This window comes from Telopea speciosissima, chromosome 10, assembly GCF_018873765.1.
Source record: "Telopea speciosissima isolate NSW1024214 ecotype Mountain lineage chromosome 10, Tspe_v1, whole genome shotgun sequence".
NCBI classification, from domain to species: Eukaryota; Viridiplantae; Streptophyta; class Magnoliopsida; order Proteales; family Proteaceae; genus Telopea; species Telopea speciosissima.
The window spans coordinates 40083072-40104358 of NC_057925.1; the positions used below are offsets into that span (position 1 = coordinate 40083072).

At 40.1% G+C, this 21287-nt stretch overlaps 1 protein-coding gene across 2 annotated transcripts; it reads right to left on the reverse strand.

Moving 5' to 3' along the window:
• Positions 1 to 6701: 6701 nt before the first annotated feature.
• LOC122642928 (centromere protein V) lies at positions 6702 to 21002 on the reverse strand. Of its 2 annotated transcripts, XM_043836544.1 has the most exons (3): positions 20957 to 21002; positions 9479 to 9484; positions 6702 to 7335 (listed from the first exon to the last, which is right to left on the reverse strand). In XM_043836544.1, exon 3 carries the CDS (start codon positions 7265 to 7267, stop codon positions 6842 to 6844), a length of 426 nt encoding a protein of 141 aa, XP_043692479.1. In that variant the 5' UTR covers positions 7268 to 7335; positions 9479 to 9484; positions 20957 to 21002; the 3' UTR covers positions 6702 to 6841. The 2 variants fall into 2 exon arrangements, with proteins under 2 accessions (XP_043692479.1, XP_043692478.1); XM_043836543.1 differs by lacking the exon at positions 9479 to 9484 and having other exon boundaries at positions 6702 to 7348; positions 20956 to 20973.
• Between the last annotated feature and the right edge of the window lie 285 nt (positions 21003 to 21287).

Sequence of the window (21287 nt, forward strand, 5' to 3'; positions counted from 1 at the left end):
CATGGTAGAGGTATTAAATCTGAAAATTTGAAGCTACAATATACCTCATCAACAACTTAAATGATCCTTATCTCTTGTAAGCAAGGAAAATTTTACAATGTGGATCCCAAATATCTTATTATAAAAGAGGTCTAATAAAATGATTTTTTTTTTTATCAAAACATGCACTGTTTACTAATTCATTGGAAGTGTTTCAGGGTGTGGGGTCCACAACAAGAGGGTCCCAAAACAAAAACTTGTCAAATTTCCCAATTCAGGCCATCCGGATCTTGAGACCCAGATCTTCTGGGTCGAGTGACCCGGACATCCGGACCTCCTGTACTGGGTTTAAAAAATTCAAGCCAGGGGCTCTTCTACCTTCTTATTTTCTCTTGTTTTCAACTCCCAAGAGCTCCAAACTTGGGGATTTCGACCTAAGGCATTTTAAACACATTTTCAAGGATCAAGGCTTCATTCCAAGGATCTAATCCTTCTTGGTAAGCTTTCCAACCCTCATTTCTTCGATCTTTTGAAATTTCTTGTTAATTTTCAGTAACTCCTTTTGTTTCCCAACTTTCTACCCTATGCCTGCTTTGTTTTTGAAATTCCCACTTTACATTTTACTGCATTTGCTATTTGGTTTGTCATTTAGTTGGTACTTGGATTACTTTAGACATTTGTACCTTCCAAAGGTAGTTTTAAGTAGAGATATTGCTTAACTAGAGGCTTTTATGCATTTTGGGAGTTCTTTATTGCTCATGCCCCTAAACTGTTTGATAAAATGCCTAACCAAATTTTAGAAACTTTTATGATGCCATTTTCAAGAATTGAAGTTAACCAAGTGTAGTCTTGACCCATATGTGTTTTCATGTAGTATTCATGCCTATTAACTTCACTTTCTTTACCCATATATCTTGTATTACATTCAATTTAGGTTCATATGTAAATTTCATTTTTTTTAATCAAAGCAAGACTACAAGCTTGATCATTTTACCACGTGAGTGTTTACTCTATATGCCTCCTTGGATTGATTACATAGGGTCTTTAAAGTTGTTGGGTACTCAACTTGTTAGACTCAACATGGTCTCATATGAATGGAGTGTTAAGAGTCTTGGGTAGACTACCTAAAAGTTATTGAATTTGTTTGAGGTTTCAATGGATCCTAGGTCTTAGATAAACCTAGCCTAATGATTCCAAATACTGTTTATTCATTTCTACACATCTCCTATGGCCTCTTGGGTTATTTTTATAGAGATTTAGTCACCTATGATGTTGTACTTTCTTTGGTTCAATTCTAATGCATTTTCTCATGAAGATAGACTAGTTCCTTGTAATTTCTGTTTAAGATTTTGTTGTACTTTATTTGGCAGCCCCATTTGAGCTTTGTTAAAATTTATATATGTTTCTTTCTTTATTAAACTCCTCATATTAGTTGTGGGATGAGTCCCCATTCATCCCAATGGATTTTTTTTTTTTTAACTTCCTTGATGAACATCTTTGTTTTATTTAGAAATTCCCTCCTAATGGTGCTTGTTTTATTTTAAGGTTCATCGCTACCAAGACATTGGTTTCCCTTGCTAAGCATCCATTGTTTGTAGCATCCATGATCTTTTGGTATATTATTTGTACTTATTTATATACTTAGTCTATGTAATAGGTGGTTCCCTTCATGGTGCACGAAATCTACGATGAGGAAAATCTCTAGACATGTGTCTAGGCAATTTGCATGTATAGCAGTGGCTAGGTCCAGCAGATGGGTAGACAGGTGCAGGACAGATATGCTGAGAAGAAGTCTGGCCTTCTAGACTCGATGTCAGATGAGGTGATAGAGTAGACTGGTTCGAAACATAGCGATAATACTGTGTAGACTGATCGAATGTTGGGCGAATGGGTTGATATGCTTGACCCATTTCAGGCCTACGGTATTGTGTCGAGTTAGGGCTTAAGCTAGATCCTCGGAAGGTCTTGTTGGGCCATTCTAAATTTTGGAAGGCATTGGGCCTCTTGCCTAGCCTTGATGACACTGTGGTCTTCTCCTTCAGTCTATCTTCCATAGTCTTGCCCTTATCGATCATCTGTGCATAGGTCTAAATATCCATGATTGACAGGATGGACCCGATCTCAGGCTTGAGAGTCCCTTTTCAAATGTCTTCATCATGCTAGCCTCCTCCCTCATATGTTCCAGTGCGAAATGGAACAAGTCCTCGAACTACTGTTGGTAATCCAGCACCGACATTGATCCTTGTACGAGGGTATAGAACTCAGCTTCCTTTCTATCTCTGAAACTTTTTGGAAAGTAATTCTTAAAGAAGACTTCCTTGAACTGATCCCAAGTAGGGTTGGAATGAGTCGCCTCCAGATTAGGTCGCGTCGACTTTGACCATGCTTCAGCCTCATTCTGCAATTGGTACCCTGCACATATCAACTTCTGGGCATCGGTACAGTCCAATATGGCAAAGGCTTTTTCCAAAGCATTAATCCATCTCTTCTGCTGCATTGCCTCCGAGCCGATCTTGGAAAAAGCGGGCGGCTGAAATTTCTTGAACCTCTCCATTACCCTAGCAGTGGAGTTGTCTACGGCATGCTAAGGCACAGGAGGTGGAAATTGTGGAGGCCGATTGGGTGGTGGCACCACTTGTTGTTGCATCATGGTCGTGAACTGAGCGGTCATATGGGCCAGCAATTCCTGTTGTTGTTGCATGGTATGCATCATGTTTGCCATGATGTTATTCATTTCACCGGCGGCCATAGCCAGAGGTGGTATGGTGGCAGGAGCCGGAGGGGTCGCAGGCACCGGGTTTGGAAGGTCCTCGGGCATCATTGCCAAAGTGACTAACACTTCAAAGTTTTGAGCTTCGACTCCATTTAGCAGTCCAACTTCTAGAACAAATCAAGGGCCTCTTCAATGACAACTACCTCGGTTGGATCTGGTGTTAACCATGGTTGTTTCTCTGATAATGGAACCTTGGGCATAAATAAATCTACATTTCCTAACTAAGGAAGATTCTAATTTGTACTTATGCGCACAAGTTAACATTTGCTATGGTACGACATAATAGTAAAACATCCCACGTATAGAGATGTGTAGCTAAAAACATGGGAATCATAAATAATACAATAGAAGTAAGCCCTAAGATAGGACGGGAAGTGTTTTGTACCTATAACTAGAAGGTATAACTAGAAGGCAAACTGTTCAAGTCTTTTTCTTGTTATCAGTTGTACTTTCCTTTCTTTAAGTTGTAGTTCGGAAGTAGTACTTCCAGTCTCAAACAAGGTCTAATGGCTTATGCTCTTTTGGTTTATGAAATCTTGTTATCTTTACATTATGTTAGTTCCTATGTTGTTTTATTTACAAGTTTATCTCATGTTTGTTTATCTATTTGTTCTCTTGGTTCTATGTTACTAGTTATCCTATCTCCACTATTTGTGAGTATAGAAAGAGCTTCTCATTCTGATACCACTTTGTCACACTCCAAATCACCCCCTAGGAGGATTGGGCAAGTGACCCGAAATGTATAACAACATCCACCAAATCCCCAGATCCAGAAGCAGTTAATATAACTCACAAACACACACACCCATAACAATGGATAATCAAAGAGATACAGAGTGTTGCGGGAGCTAAAGCTTATCATTAAACATTCAGATATACACCATATATTGTTTATTGTTCCATTTCACCACTTGATCACGCAGTCAATATTTTTCTAACCAATAGCTTTACAAAATACAAAAGAGGACTACAACATCAAGATCTCAAGTAAGTTATACAAAGAAGGGGGAGTTTAGTAGACCCCATCTACCCAAAAAGAGCCCCTAAAAGGTTAGACTAGTATGTTGCCCATCCCTCAAGGATCGTCTTCAAGGGTCACCCTGATCACCCGCACAAGAGGGATAATCTCCCTCAGGGTCCATTCCCAAATGGTCATAATCACCATCATCCTCAGCTCTATTTCTCCACTGGATTGATTCTAAATTTCAAGATAATTACATAAATTTACATCAACCCTATTATTTGAAATGACTCCACCATCACAACAGTATATCAAAGTGAATTGTGATACTAGTTTTTGTCAAAGAGCAACCAACGGTGGTCTTGGATTTATATTTCGGAATTCTGCAGGGGCATCTCTTCATGCTGTTTCTATACCATGTTGATTTACATCGGTGCTTGTTGGTGAAGCCATGTCTATTCGTTCGGCATTGTTAGAAGGTATTTCTGAAAGATATGAGCATTTGATGGTGGAGACGGATCATAGAGATTTGGTGTTTTATCTCCAACGTGGGTTATGTTACTCACCACTAGAAATAAAAACCATAGTAGATGATAATTTCCATTTGTCGTCCTATTTTACTTCTTGTTCGTTTATATATGTTCCAAGGAAGGTTAATAGTGTAGCTGACTCCTTGATGAGGAAGACGTTGTTGGTAACGTGCATAACAATCTGGCCAAATTCCGATCCATGGATCTAGAAGTTATGTTCAACTTCATCCATGTGTAATTTACGTTGATCTTAATAAAGTTTCTCAATATTTCTACAAAAAAAAAAAAAACCCATACTTTTAAGTAGTTGATTCCAATTATATCCTTAGCCCTATTTCTCCACTTGATTGATTCTGAATTTCAAGATAATTACAGAAATTTATATCAACCGTATAATTTGATAATTTGTGTTTTTTTTTTGGGTAGAAAACAGGGCTATTCATTCAAGGGCGCCCAACGCCAAAAGAAAGAAAACAAGAAACATAACACAGATAACTGACATGTGATACACAAGGTTTCAAAACCGACAAGGTTCAGAAACCAATGAGAGACATATGGTCCTGACATACATGTCATAGGTGGGACCGGTCGGGGGAGGGAATGGGTAACAACCACATCCTAAGGAAACACGCTGTAGACACAGCTTACATAATAAAGCGCATGCACGAACGTGCCATAAAAAAAGAATATATCAGCAAAAAACCAAAAGAATACATCATTTTTTATGCCGCATGCCAGACATGCCCCTGGGAGACAGGGAAAGTCACAGTATGCACGTGGCCCAATGAAGTTCTTGATGGTCGTTGCATCGATTCCACGACGCACCTTCCGAGTTGCTTCACCATCGCCGACGACGGTGACGGCCCAATCAGAAGGGAGAAGGGCTTCGATTCCGGCCAAATCCAAGAAGCCACTACCAGAGTCGGCCTCACCTGCAAACATATAAAAAAAGAAAAAAGAAAATCTTCCTTAACACGAAGCCCGTCGATGTTGTCCACATAGATCCCAAAACCTGAAACAAGTATTTGGATCACACAAACGGACAATATTTGCCCACAATGGCAAAAAATCCCAACAACCAACTGCATAATGGGGAGCTTCCTAGGAGGGGAAGGGGAAGGGGAAGGGGGTAGGGGAAGATGGAGCAAAATGGAAGCATGGCCGGGGGGGGGGGGTGTGGAGGGAGGGGAAGATGGAGCAAAATGGAATGGAGTTGGATCTGTCGATTCTTCATATGGAAACCCCTGGTTTCCCCCCTTCTCACAAGCTCTACCTGAATATGTGTGAGTTCATTGGACGGCAAAGGCGAAAATCCAGCAGCGGCAACCGTGGAGTGCGATACACTGGAGAGTATCTTAAACCAGAGATGGAGTACGATACACCGGAGATGGAAGGCGGTACACCGGAGAGTATAGAAGAAACGAAATCGCCGTCCCTAGGCAAGGTCGGCATCGTCATCGTCATCCGCATCGGCATCGTCTTCAGTGGCAAGGCTAATGATCATGGCAGAAAGCTGAGGAGGAGATGGGTAAAGTAAACCACGCACTACAGGCAGAGATAGGAACACGCACAAGAGGCGGAGATCAAAGGACGCACGGTGGCGGAGTTTACTCGTGGATTTTGAAGGTTTATGGTTCTAAACCAAACAAATATTAATTGATAATTTGTTACTTGTCAATTTAAGGGTTTTGGAACCCATGGCCGCAACATATGTACTTTATCGTAGATTCCTGTTTTACTTTGTGTAAAGTGTTAGATGAATTCCTAAAATACCTTAAAGAGAAAAGGTTGGGTATTCTGACGGTATACCATATGCTAGCATCCTATGTGTCTATCTCTCTTCCCCCTTAGAAAGGTAAGAGAATCAACTCAAAGGGGGGAAGACAGATAGACACATAGGGTGCTAGCATACCCATCCTTCTCCCATATTTTTTAAACATCAAATATTCTACTAATATTGAAAATTTTAAGTTTTCAGAGAATTTATGCTGAATGTAGTTTAAAATTCAAAGCTAGCAAGACCACCGGAATTTTAGAATCCTTAGGCTTGGAATATATAATCCATTATGAGGGCAGGCCTTGGTGCAATGGTAAGGTTGCTCCATTGTGACCAAGTGGTCATGGGTTTGAGTTTGGAAACAGCCTCTCTGTGAAAGCAGGGGTAAGGCTACGTATATTATGATCCTCCCCCGACCCTGCAGTGGCGAGAACCTCGTGCACTGGGTATACCCTTTAGGCTTGGAAGAGGTAGTGGTCACACAATGAAGACCCAGCTCTACACGTCGCAAGCGCTAGCCAGGGAAAAATTGATATTCGACGGGAAGCCCTTGAGGGCTTGACAGCGCCTCTGACCCATGAGAGGCCCAAAACTCTTGATAGAATGCCCGGAAATGCCCTTCAGAAAAGAATATTCAGCAGTGGGGCCAAAACAATAGGGAGAAGGTGTCTTGCTGTGTAGTCTAGAACAAGAGGTGAGTTGCTTTCATTACATGATCATGTAATCAAATATTCATTTTGTACCACAAGGAAGTACAAAAACTGTGTACGTAGAACAAGAGAGGACCTTCTCATGACAACAACATAAAAAATTTTTGGGAATCATTCTGGCCTGTCATTCTCCACTTTTGAGAATGAAGAAATGGATGAATTGTTGTAGGATCTTCCCCAGTTTCTCCCATCAAAATGCCTGATCTCAATGTGATCCAGTGTACCAGGTTCCACACACCTGACAGTCACAGCTATCCCATCAGGATTTGATCGTGGTATATAGAAGGAGGTTATGCCACAAACCTTGCAGAAGGTGTGCTTTGCCATGTGTGTGCCAAAGGTGTATGTTGTGAGAGACTCCTTCGACTCTCCTAACAATTCAAAGCATGTGGCAGGGACTATGAAATGAATGTTGCCTCTCATGTCGCAGTCAGAACAGTTGCACTTCCAAGCAACAACACTTTTTGGTGCTTGTACTTGCCATCTCACCTGCTTGCAATGACATCCTCCATTGTGCACCACTTTCTCAGAATCCATTTCCAAACAGTCCCACAAGCCGCTTAGAAGAGATGTAGTTCTTATAGCTGTGATCAGGGTAAAAGATGAAAAGATGCATATCTTATTGTTGCAACCCAAAAACAAAAAAAAAAATGTAGTGATTAATGAATTTGATATGACAATTCAAATTTGTCAGCAATTGTGATCACCTTTGTGATTACAGTTCAAATTCTCTCCAGGCAGGAATAAAATATGTCAATCTCTTACTGCAGTTAATTAAAAAACATATAGAAACTTTCCCTTTTTCCCTTCCTTAATTCCTAAAGAAAATGTTTAAATCATATTGACTGATCAATTCATGGAAGGGGGAGTGTATGTCAGATAGTTTCACCAACACAAATGAAGTTTGTAGGAGACCAAATAAGTTAGCTTCTCGATACGAGTATGAAGATAGCATGAATCCTCATTAATCACAATGAACAGTTAGATGGAAAATGCCACTCAGTGAGTCCCTACAAGATAAAACACAATAATGACAGAGATGGGTTTCTAGTCACCTCAGAATAGGGTTCAGAAATCCCAGAGAAAACCAAAATCGCAGGGATAGGAACAGTAAACCAGAAAAAAGTGATTTCCAATAACTAAGCAAAGACAAATCAGATGAGCAGATAATCCTGGCCGATAGTCCTAATCAAGTAGCAGAATATCTTAACAAAATTTGAAAAGACTCTAACGGACATATCAAGATTTTGAGGTTTCCTTCATGAGATAGGAAACTGAAAACTTAGGAAAAGTACAGAATCAATAGGCAGGTGTTAATACTTATAATCATAACTCAATTTATAATGTTAAGTTTTAACCGATGAATATGCAATAACAATGTACACAATCACTGAAAAGAAAACCAGATTGCAGTAAAATCAGAATTGAAGAGGTTAAATGGTAGTAGGACTCTTTAGAATCAATCTGGTTTTGAAATCAAGAACTGATTGGAAACTTAAGGATAGGAACAGCAGATTGAAGGTGGTAATAGCAATATTCAATCAATAATCAAGCTGTAACAGATCATGAAACATACACAGCTATGAAGTTCAGAAATTTCAGCAAAACAGGAAATCACAGGATAAGGGAATTAGAATAAACTGACATGTTATTGATTGAGAAGATAGAAGGTATTGGGATAAACATTCAGGAATCCACCATATCTAACAACCGAGTCCACAAATAGTCCACTTCTGAATCCACAGAAATTAAACTCTAAAATCCACCAGAGCCAGCTTGATATTCACAGACCAAAGTAGCAGCAAAGCCATTCTTTATTTCTGATAATCAATAGATAGGAAATAGCCTTTACATATATTTATAACTATGGCCTTAGACAGTTTCAGACACTGTAAAGGAAAGTCTGGAGCCAATCCTTGACTATAACAGGAAATAAGAAATAGAAAAAAAGATTGAATAAACTTTCCAGCCACAGGTTGTCTTGGAGAGTCCCTACTCCCTAATTAAATCACAAAAGCAATAACTCCCAAACTGAAAAAGGAAACCCCTTCCAGCCGCAGGCTGTGATTGGAATCAACAGTCCCAATAACTGAATAAAATAAACAATTAAGGTTGGACTTACAGTATCCCTAATTCAGTCAACTAAATACAATTTTAATAATAATAAATAAAGAGACAAGACTAGAGAAATTAACAGCCCAAGATATGGAGATTTTCTGAGTGAACCAGATCTGGACCAAGGGCAGGCTTGCACCAGAAAATTGATGCAGAATTTCAGTGAAAAGAAAGATGGGCCCATTGTTCTGGGTTTGGTTCACATTCTTGGGTCATGGTAGGCTAAATTTTGAATATGCAATGGGTTATTATGGGCCATGGGCTTAATATTTTTTATTTGCCTATTGTAATGGGCCAATTCTATAAGCCCAAGTATTAGGGATTTAGATCCTATACGGGACAGTATCTTTAGTTTCTAATTTTATTCCTTGATGTATAAGGCACCATCACTACATATGTGGGCCTATTTTTTGTAGTTTCTAATTAGTACTTTACTTTTTGGAGGTAGTAAACTCTTTCTATATTGTAAGAGCCATAGAGCCTCACTGACAATTTTATGAATGAAGATTGTTTTGGCTTTGTACCTTTGATTCTGTGAGAGACAATGAGCATGGTGAGATTCCTTGAAAAGCATGGAGAGATGCCATAGAGATAGTGAGAGAATGACCTAGGCCACAGGTGAGAGGCCTTGGTCATATCCTCCTATTTTTCCTTCTTCTCCCCTTGTTTCTATTTTGCAGCAATTCTGCCACTGCAAGTTCTGTCCAAAATCTGTTCGAAGCTGAGGTGTCTCCTGTTGATACTTGGAGTTGAGGTTCTGCTATCTGTAGGATCACATCAAGTGAATATATTTTTCTCCATCTTTCCTGTCTTGCGGCAGCCTTCTGTGGTGTTATATTGCAGCAGACATTCATCCTTCTACAACCTCAATTCTTGTCGTCAGAATCAACTATTGTTTTGAGGGTGTAGTCCTCCCTTTGAGACCTTCCATCGACCTGAACATCAGCCTCCTTTAATGGTTAGATCTACTTCAATCTGTAAATTGCCAAATCCGTCTTAGTTTCTAATTTCATATGTGGTATTATCTCCACATCTGGCCATCAGCTACCCAAGGAATTTCGAAGAGTTATACTACTGTTAGTACCCTGCCCCATCAACCTCAGTCAGTCACATCCCATTGTTGGATTCTGCTAGAAATATTAAGTTACTAATTTCAGTCCTTCCGGCTTTCATCATATCTATTAATCAAGCCTTCATCTTTCTGTGATATTTGGAGGTTTAACTCCATTGACCAAGCTCTACCATGGAACCAATTTTGGTATTGATCTACCCAATGGATTGCTAGTTTTGGTGTGTTAATAAATCTGTTGCCTACTTTCTATTTCTCTTCTACCTGTGACACCCATCGATCCAACCCTTGGATCATCACCAAAATTTATGGTATTATTCCCCTACCCTAGCTACCCTTTCAACCAGACTTTGGGCTTTCATCTGAACCCTGATCCTTTACCTACCGGTTTACTCTTGTTGCTAGAATTTCTGTTCTTCGGTCCTACCTGTGGGATGGATCTAATACTTGCTGTTTAGCGAGTTTAGCCCCATCGAAAAATGAACCAAATGTTCGAGATTTTGGTTTTTTCGATCAAAATCTCGTGAAATAATTCGGTTCGACAAAGGTCGAAACAAAATGGGCCTCAACTCACCAAGCATGCAAGATTTCTGTCAAAACTAATTGGTTTCAATCAAAATCTCAGCCTGTTTTGGGTTCAGTTTCAGTTCGACAGAAATATTATTTTTGTGTTAAATAAAAACCAAGTTTCAATCGAAATAGATTGCTGTTTCAACCAATTTCGTTAGTTTCCTCTGATTTTGACCTTGGGTGCCAGAAAACTCCATTTTTTGTGTTCTTTGCTAAATCACCTACAAATCTTGGTGGAACAACATGTTCAAGACTACTACAACACATCTGCAAAGTGATTTGCTGCATTTGAAAGAGATTTGTTGAATATTCAAACTTTGAGGCATACCCTTTTTCCCTAAAGTTAATTTTTGCCAAAAATAGGGTCAATTTTTACTTTTTAGTGGTTGGGCTTCAGTTTTTTATGTGTTAGATATCATCAGCCAGTCTACGACTTCACGGAGTTGGATTTCATTTTTGTTTTAAATTATTTTTAAAATTTTCTGGTTTAGAAAAGTGATCTTTTAAAACAAAATTTGAAAAAAAAAAAGAAAAAAGAGTTAATATATATATTTTGGGGATCAATTTAATATATGTAAGACAAAGTTGGCTGATCTACAGCTTCACGGTGACGTTTTTTTTTCTGCCTGAAACTTATTTTTTATTTCAGAAATTAAAAAATTAATTTACAAAACTCAAAAAAAATTACGAAAAAATAAGGAAAAATATTCTGTTTTGGTTTGGAAAAATCATTAAAAAAAATTTGGGTGTTTTCAAATCAAAATGGTGATTAATGTGTTGTTCCATACTTAAGTTTTGGTTAATTAGGGCATTATTATTTTAGAAACTATAAAAATTAGTTTTAATTAGGAAAAAAATATGAGTCAAGTAAGAATTAGGAAATAGCTTTATTATTGCCATAGGATATATAATTGAGGTAGACAAGTTAAACATGTGGCACTTTCTGTTGCAACAGTACAATAAGATTACATCATGACTACTCAAAGAGGAGATGGGGAAGACATAATGTGGAGAAATGGTGTACCCATTGGAAAAAATAAAAAGAAGTAACAATGCAACTATTGTGGGAAGAAGATCATCGGAAGTGGGACCACTAGACTAAGATGGCGTTTGGCAGGTGGATACAGGGATGTGGCCAAATGCCCAAGGGCCCCTATTGTGGTGTAGAAGACTATGGCTGCCCTCATGAAGGGAGGAATATAGAGGAGGTTAGATTAGCATAAGGTAAGGAAAGAGTTTGATGAGGTAGTGCTGGAGAGACAGCCAGGAGCAGGGGTATGACTCTGATTCTGATAGTGATGATGATTACATTTCTGCTGACTTGGAGATAGAGGCAAAGGTGAGACAGATACGACTTGCTAGGGCGGCAAGCCGAGTTACACATATTCAGGAGCAGGGTAGGTTAAGAGAGATGGGAAAAAGAGCTGGTTCCGCTACAGCAGCTTGTAGCAGAGGTTGGTGGTAGTGGTTCTTCTACAGGTAAGATGAAACAGAACCAAACGGGGTTGCCTACCAGAGAGCACAAATTTGTAACAGTTGTACACTTGTACATATACTTGTAACACTTGAAATTTTATAATATCAAATGGTTTTTCTTCATTTTATAATGTATATTTTAGTTGTTTTCATTGAATTTTATGTGTTATAGTACTAAATTATGTGTAGCATAGGCTATATTTGAGAAAGTATATAACAAGGTATGTCGTAAACTAACAAACTAGCATTTTGGGTGTATTTTTAACAATCTAAGAGTTTCATTATGTTTAGACATGTTTAATTAGGTTTTCCCAAACGTTTTGGGTTAAAATATTGCCATTTGACCACCGAAACATGTAGGGTTTAGGCCAGGTTTCGACTAATATTTCAGTTTCGAACCTTAATTGAACAAAGCTGACCCAAACGAAAATCGCAGGTTCTTTTCTGTCTATTCTTTCTACCAGCAGCTGGATACTCTATCATCCACCCTGTAGGCTTCTTTTTCGGACAATCAATATTACTGTTTACTGTATATAGTATGACACATAGATTAGATGGTTCTATTTAGCAGACCTTTAGTAGGACACACTTCTCTGGAAGTAAGCCACATAAAATACAAAGGAAATGGATGATCACTTTCATCAATGAACAACCAGTCACGCATAAGTGTTAGCATGGCAATATAAAACCCAGGAACACTTCTCAAAGAATTAACTTGTGGAAAAAACCTTGCAAGAGTGCTTTGATAGAACGGAGGAAGAAAAAGAACACCCAACAGTTTGCTAATATGTTGATGCATAGACGTTGGCCCTGACTTCCGGAAGGGTTGTTTCAAGCTGGGCATGGGTGATCTGTATGCTCCAGCTTGAGGGGGAGTATTAAAGCTTGTGTTTTGGGCCCATATGTACCATGAGGATACATATGTCTATGTACTTATGGCAGTAGACAAGTTAGATTAGATTCCCTAGTCTATCTTGGTTACTTACTTTAGTCTTTGATTTATGTTATGTTTCCTAGTTAAGTATATTCCTATTTTCCTAATTAGACAAGGACTTACTATCTTTGTATGATTGCAATAGCTAATATTATAAGTATATTGGATGTAGACTGCTAGAGACATCTGTTGAGATGTGTTACCCGATATTATAAGGGTATTTTGGGTTTTTTATTTATGCTTTATTTATGTACTTTTGAACAAGGGTAGGATTGTAATTTGGGCTGTGACATTGTTCACATGAACAGTGTCTTGAACAGTATCGTAAATAGTGCCGTGAACAGTGTTTCCCTTTGTAATCTCTTTTATTATTATTATTATAAATAGAGAGTTTGACTGATCTCATTGATCATTCAAGCCATTCACGAAATTCCTGTTTTGTTAACATGGCATCAGAGCCAAATACACTCTGATCTAGGTTTTCAAAACCCACCTCCCTCCCTTCGATTTTTTTCTCCTTCCCTCCATCGAGCTTCTTCCCTTCTTCTTTCTTCCTTTCTTTTGGTTCTTCTTCTCCCATTAGGGCAGCACTACTGAGGTGATCGTAATGATCTAGCTGCTGCCCCAATATACCTCCTTTTTTATGCCTCTTTTTTGGATCGAGTGGAGCTGAAGCACTGTCTGCGATTTGAAGATTCCTATTTTTTTTGGAGATCAGGCCTCTACATCTGTTTCGGCTGCATCTTCTATTGTGGGATCTTTATTTGATATTGTTCTCAGCCCCTATTCACTTCATCAGATTGGTTGAAGACCCCAGCCCCTTATCGATCTCTCTTCTCAGGGTTTTTTTCAAAACCCTGACATTAATCGATCTTGGGGTTGGGCTGCTGGTTCCTGCTGCATCTGATTGGCACCCTTGCTGCCTTCATTCAACATCATTCCCAGCCTACATATCTGAGATTTTTTGCTCCAATACAGCCCTTTTCTATTGGGGGTCGATTCCAGAATTTTTTGGATATTTTTGGCTGTTTTCGCTTCATTGAAGATTGGTTACTCTGAATGACTGGTTCAAATTCTTCTTCGGCCTCTTCGGCATTGATGGCCAGCCCGGACTGATTTTCTTCCCCTTGCTGGCCCAATCAAACTTGATGGCTCTAACTACCGAAGTGGTCTCGGTCTACCTATTTGTGATGGCTGGCCGTGGCCTCACTGGCCATCTTCTTGGGACAACAACTAAACCGTGGAAGAGGGTTCTTAGCTCAACAAGTGGTTATCGAATGATGCGATGGTGATGTCCTACTTGATCCATTCTATGCAAGGGGATATCTCAGACAATTTTCTTCTACTGGACACTGCCCATACTATCTGGAATGGTGCCAAAGAGACTTATGGTCGCACGGGGAATGATGCACAGGTCTATGAGATTAGAAAGAAGGCTAATGCCACTACCCAACAGGAGCTCTCTGTCTCCAAATACTATGCTGCCCTCAAGAACATGTGGTAGCAATTGGATCATTACTCGACTATCAGCCCTCATCACATCGATCGGCTGCCTATCGCAAACACGTTGACAAAATACGTGTCTATGATTTTTGGCTAGGCTAAATATGGAGTTTGATCCTATTCGGGTGCAAGTACTTGGGCAGTCCCTTTTTCCATCCCTAGAACAGGCCTTTGCCTTGGTTCATAATGAGGAATCTCGTCGGGCTGCTATGCTGCATTCCTCTACTGTTGATCGCTCCGCCTTGCAAGTTGCTTCCAATACTCCTTCTCTTACCACTACTGATGGTGGTACTGCTGTCCCTAAAGGTCCTGTCAAGTGTGAACACTGCAACAGGCTCTATCATACTAAAGCTCAATGCTGGAAGCTCCATGGGAAGCCTGCTGATTTTGAGGAAAAGAAAGCCCGTGGGAAGTTTAAGCCCAAGGCTCATATGGCTGATTCTCCTACTCCTGCAGCTGCTGCCCCTTCATCTGACATTGGGCTTACTCAGGATGAGCTCCTAGCTTTCCATCGCATGCTACAGGCCTCTTCCGCTGCCTCCACTACGGCATCTACACCTGTTGCCCCTCCTAGTTCTAATTTTGCCTCAAGTACTCCAGTCAGTAGTCTGTGTGCATCGGCTGTATCCAGTCCTTGGATTATAGATTCCGGTGCCACTGACCACATGACTGGCTCCTCCCATGTATTTCATCTTTATTCTCCATCTTCTGGCAAAGACAGTGTTCGAGTAGCTAATGGTTCCCTTTCTCCTATTAATGGGAAGGGTTCCATACGCTGCTCCCCTACCCTTTCATTAAAATTTGTTTTGCATGTTCCGTCCTTTTCTACCAACCTTCTCTCTATTAGTAGTCTCACTAGTCACTAGAGATCTGAACTGCAAACTGACTTTTTTCCCTTCTCATTGTGTCATACAGGATCTGGAGACGGGGCGTACGATTGGGGGTGGTAAGATGCAGGGTGGTCTCTACTTACTTGACCCGGGTCAGCCTTCTACTTTGCATTCGGCTTCCTCTACAACTCATCATTTACAGTCCACCTCGTCCCCTGACCTTCATCTCTGGCACTGCCGACTTGGTCATCCATCCCTTAGTACTTTGTCTCTTTTGTTTCCGAGCTTGATTAAGCATTGTAATAGGAATGAGTTTTTATGTGAGGCTTGTGTTTTGGCCAAATAGACTCGTTCTAGTTATTCTTCATTAAATAAAAGAAGTGAGTTTCCTTTTGCTTTGGTTCATTCTGATGTGTGGGGCCCTGCCCGTTGTACTTCCCTTTCTGGTCATCGATGGTTTGTCTCGTTTATTGATTGTTATACTCGTGCACTGGGTGTACATGATGAGCCATAAAAGTGAGGTCTTCCGCTGTTTTCGGTTATTTCATCGTATGGTTCAGACCCAATTCAATGCCACCTTGCGCATTTTACGCAGTGATAATGGCGAGAGAGTACATGGAGGGTCGGTTCCAACTTTATTTGGCTGCACATGGTATTGTCCATCGGACCAGTTGTGTTGACACACGCAGAATGGGGTTCTTGAAAGGAAAAATAGACATCTCCTTGAGGTCGCCGGGCCATTATGTTTGCACGGCAGTTCCTTCTCACTCTTGGGGTGATGCCATTCTTACCTGCTTATCTCATCAACCGTGTGCCTACCGTGTCCTTGATGGTCGTTCCCCCGTTGATCTCCTCCAGGGTTCCTCCTCCTTTGTGGTTCCCCCCAAAGTTTTTGGTTGTGTTGGCTATGTCCGCAATCATCATCCTCATGGGAAATTTGATCCACGGAGCATTCGGTGTATTTTTTTGGGCTATTCTGCGACCCAGAAAGGATACAGGTGTTACCATCCACCTTCTCGTTGTACTTTTGTCTCCATGGATATTGTCTTCCATGAGTCCTTGTCATATTATTCCCAGACACCTCTTCAGGGGGAGCAGGATCAGGGTTTTGAAGATGTGTCTGCTATTCTTCCGGATTCTATTCAGGGGGAGCCCTCTGTAACTTCAGCTCCTATAGTGGCTCCTATTTAGAGGGAGCGTAGACCAGTTAGTCAAATCCCTGTTGATAAGGTATATACCCGGGAGCGCACAGACAAGTTGAGACTACCACCACCACCATACCACCTCCACAATCGCTCGCACTTGATCCAGATCCGGACCTACTACATCATCCGGTAAGGATCCTTCCTCGACTTACCTATCGCTGTTCGTAAAGGCGTTAGGTCATGCACCCAACACCTCATCTCCAATGTTGTTTCCTATGATGCTTTATCTCCTTCCTATCGTGCATTTGTTTCTTCTCTTTCCTCTGTTTCTATTCCTCAGAAATGGCAGGAGGCGATTGCAGATCCAAAGTGGAAAGCAGCTATGATGGAAGAAATGACGGCCTTACTTAAAAATGAGACATGGGTGCTAGTTGTTCTTCCTTCGGGTAAGAAACCAGTCGGGTGCAAATGGGTATTTGTTGTCAAGCAGAAGCCAGATGGAACAGTAGATAGATATAAAGCCAGGCTTGTGGCCAGAGGCTTCACTCAGACTTATGGGATCGACTACCAAGAGACATTTGCCCCTGTTGCAAAGTTGAACACTGTCCGGGTCTTACTGTCTTGTGCTGTCAACTTTGGCTGGGACCTACAGCAGCTGGATGTAAAAAATGCATTTCTTCATGGGGAGTTGGAAGAGGAGGTTTATATGGATGTTCCTCCGGGTTTTTCCTCTGACAAGACCCATGGGAAAGTTTGTAAGCTCAAAAGGGCACTCTATGGGTTGAAGTAATCTCCACGGGCATGGTTTGGTAGGTTTCATAAAGCCATGGTCTCCTGTGGATACAAACAAAGTCATGCTGATCACACTCTATTCATCAAGCAAAAGGGAGAAAAGGTCACTCTTCTCATAGTTTATGTTGATGACATAGTTGTGACTGGTAATGATACAGATGAAGTTTCTCACCTGAAGGCTTTCTTGGGACGGGAATTTGACATAAAAGATCTAGGACAGCTAAGATATTTTCTTGGGATTGAAGTTGCCCGTTCTCCAAAAGGCATCTTTCTCTCCCAGAGAAAGTATGTTCTAGATTTACTATCAGAGACTGGTTTGCTTGGTTGTCATCCTTGTGACACTCCCTTGGAAGCTACTACCCGTCTGCAAGAGAAGGATGGTGAACCTGTTGATAAGGGCAGATATCAACGATTGGTGGGCAAGCTAATTTATCTCTCCCACACCAGGCGGATATTGCCATTCTTTGTGAGTCTTGTGAGCCAGTTCATGCATGATCTTTATTCCACTCACATGGCTGCTGTTCTTCGTATTCTCCATTACTTGAAGTCAGCTCCAGGAAAGGGGATCCTTTTGTCTCCTCATGACCATCTTCGCATTGAGGCTTACACAGATGCTGACTGGGGTGGTAACCCTGACAGGAAATCTACCTCCGGCTATTGTACTTTTGTTGGAGGAAATCTAGTCACATGGCGGAGTAAAAAGCAAAATGTTGTGGCAAGATCTAGCGCTGAAGCTGAATTCCATGCTATGGCCCAGGGCATATGTGAGTTACTGTGGCTTCAGAGTTTACTCCTTGATATTCGTGGTTCTGTTCATCTTCCAATGATGTTGTACTGTGACAATAAAGCAGCAATTAGCATTGCCCATAATCCAATGCAACATGACCGTACCAAACATGTGGAGATTGACAGACACTTCATCAAGGAGAAGTTAGAGAGTGGGCAGATTTGTATTCCTTTTGTGAAGTCTGGAGATCAACTGGCTGATGTCTTCACCAAAGGGTTGAGTGGGAAGTTGTTTTATCCTAGTCTAGTCAAGTTGGGCATGTGTGATATCTATGCCCCAACTTGAGGGGGAGTGTTGAGATGTGTTACCCGATATTATAAGGGTATTTTGGGTTTTTTATTTATGCTTTATTTATGTACTTTTGAACAAGGGTAGGATTGTAATTTGGGCTGTGACACTGTTCACGTGAACAGTGTCATGAACAGTATCATGAATAGTGCCGTGAACAGTGTTTCCCTTTGTAATCTCTTTTATCATTATTATTATAAATAGAGAGTTTGACTGATCTCATTGATCATTCGAGCCATTCACGAAATTCCTGTTTTGTTAACAACATCGATTCTGAAACTCTCTAACAGTCTCGGTTTCTTCTCCCTCTGTTTTCTTCTCTTCTTCTTCTTTCTCTATTTGTTTGATTATTGGTTCTTAGTGTCTGACATTGTTACAATATCCAAGTGGAAGAGCCTTGAATTATATATATATATATATATTCCAGATCAAAGTGAACCAAAATAGGTCTCTCGCTTCATTGGAGCCACAACGGTTTTGTATGGAAACAAGTTGATGAAGCCACAAAACTAAGAAAGCTGTTGAAAGGTATTTTAAATGAGAAAGAGCCAGTGAGGTTAAGCAAACCAAATTCTCAAATCAGACTCAAGGCAGAGAAAAAATATCCTTCAATTTTTTTAACTTCTTTAAAATTTCTGAACTAGAGCAGCATGCCATAGCAAAGATGAGAGCATCGAAAGAGTTAGTTTACTAAATCAGGGGACCTGCAACTGAAGAATATTTTATCCTTACTAATGAACAATAGACTAAATAACCCACATCACACCTAATTAAAGGCAATAGGACAGGTGAAGACTACTTGCAAATGAACTTCTATCAATAAATGACACTGAGTCTACATGCTTGAACACAATCCACCACATGTATACCATCTCTAATTACTCTGAATTGTGAAATGTTAGATTGTTCGGTTCAATAGGAATCACTGACACATTTTCTTATCTGCAATGTTCAAGCCTTCCAAACCCATCCACACCCCCTCTCCCCCCCCCCCCCCCACGCAGAAATCTCACTAGGTTTACTAAATTCTTCTTAGGGTTGCTGGGCTGCTGGAATACTGGGGCAGTTGTTTCGATAAGCCTTAACAAGACCCAACATGAAAAAGGATGGGATTGACCAGTCAAAAGCTGGAGAATTTGAGCGTACTCAAGAAGGCTCGCAGGTCAGATTAAAAATTGCCAGTTCTATTTCTTCACACACTATTGGATCATACAAAGAATCTGCAAGGAATGAACTTCCCCCCCCCCCCCCCCCTTTTCTCTCTTTGGCAACCAAGCAGGGCATGAACCAATAAACAAAATTCTAAACCTTTTTAAGGCCATGGGCTTTAACCACTTGCATAGTTAGTGTGAAGGAGATGGATTTTCCAAGCCTCCAAGGTTCATCAACAGCACAATAGGTATGATGATATGATGACTTAATTTGATGGTAGTACATAGGAAGCTTAGGTATGTCTGACATTGCAATAATATCTTAGAGAGGATAAGAGCGCCTTTACAAAAGAACTCAGAAGATAATTTAGGATTAAGAGCAAAAGCAAAGAAGAAAAACTATGTGAAGATTTTTCACTTGGGTTTCTTGGTCTCTGTCATCCGCTCGATGGTGATTATTCTAATACAATGATTCGATTCTGCAAAGATTATGCACTGCCACAACAAGGAACTATGCAAATTTCAATATAGATGAGACCTGCAATTTTCTGATAGATTGAGATCAACAGCTCACCATGGCTTTAAAGCTCCTAAAAAGAAGAGAAGAGTAGAAAGCAAATGGTCTAAACTAATTCTAACACCACCATGACATCATAAAACAGTTCCAATTTCATCAGTCACATTGCACCAAAATATTCCATGAAATGATCATTGGGATTTACTAAGTGACTTAATTTGGTGCAGTTCAGTGTGAAAGGAAAGATGTTATGGCAGGTGTCTCCCTCTGTTGTAACTTGGTTACTTTGGAAGGGAAGAAATGTTCGACTCTTTGATGGTAAGGGAAAGTCTCTTGGGCCTATGTAAAGTTGAATGTTTTATATAGAAGGCATGAGCAAAGACAAGAGCAAGGATAGAGTTAGAGGATTCATCAATTTGAATATGGATTCCATACTTTGATTCATGAGTAAGATATGTAAACGGTGCTAATTGGTACAGTTTGATTCGTTTCCTTTGTTTTGGCCTGTTGGCAATTTTCCAAGGTACTAAGAGGTTGTATAATTACAAATTCTTTTATTAATGAAATCATTTCTCTTTTCCTCTATAAAGAAAACTATGGATTATCATTCACATTGCTAAGCCCCAAATACAGAAATCTCCAACCACAATCATGTGCAAACTAGCTTCGTTTTTTTTTTTTTTTGGGATAAATTGAGCAAACTAGCGTTGTATCAGAGATAGTTTTACTTTCACTTTTCCATTCTTCTCAGGCCAGTTTGACTAGAAACTACACAGTAAAGGTTATATTATCCTTATGATCAAAGGATTAAGGGAAAATATGTTTACGGCTCAGGAAATAGAGAAAGAAAAGTCACGATAGCCAAATAGCAGTTTAAGATCAATTTCTGGTTAAAGAGAAAACCTCCAAAATAAAAAGATTTCTGGGCTTCCGATAGATTAGATACTCATCATATCCAGATAGAAAATTTAAAGAAATGAGATGTCAAAGTTCAAACACTGAAAATTTAGGGCAAAGATCAATCAAGATTTCAAAGTACATAAACTTACATCAAGGAAGTTGGGCTTTTCTTCTCCGACCACTCTGCTCCTTCTAGGTTGCTTCGCAAGCATCATTAATTAGTGAGAGAGACCTTATAAGAAACAGGAAAAGAGACCAATATTTTTTACTATTAAAGGGTACTCCTGTAAAAAGAGCATTGGCCTTTCCACGTGTAAAGTAACGCGCCAAGAGTACCTCCGTCACCCCTGGATTGTGCGACTTTTCTTACGGATTGTGAGTTGCTACTTGCGATGACAGTTGAAATCCAGTTGAAATATTGTTTTCAAATCCAAATCTCAGAAATAACCTTAGGATACTCTTTTCTGTATAATGATTGGC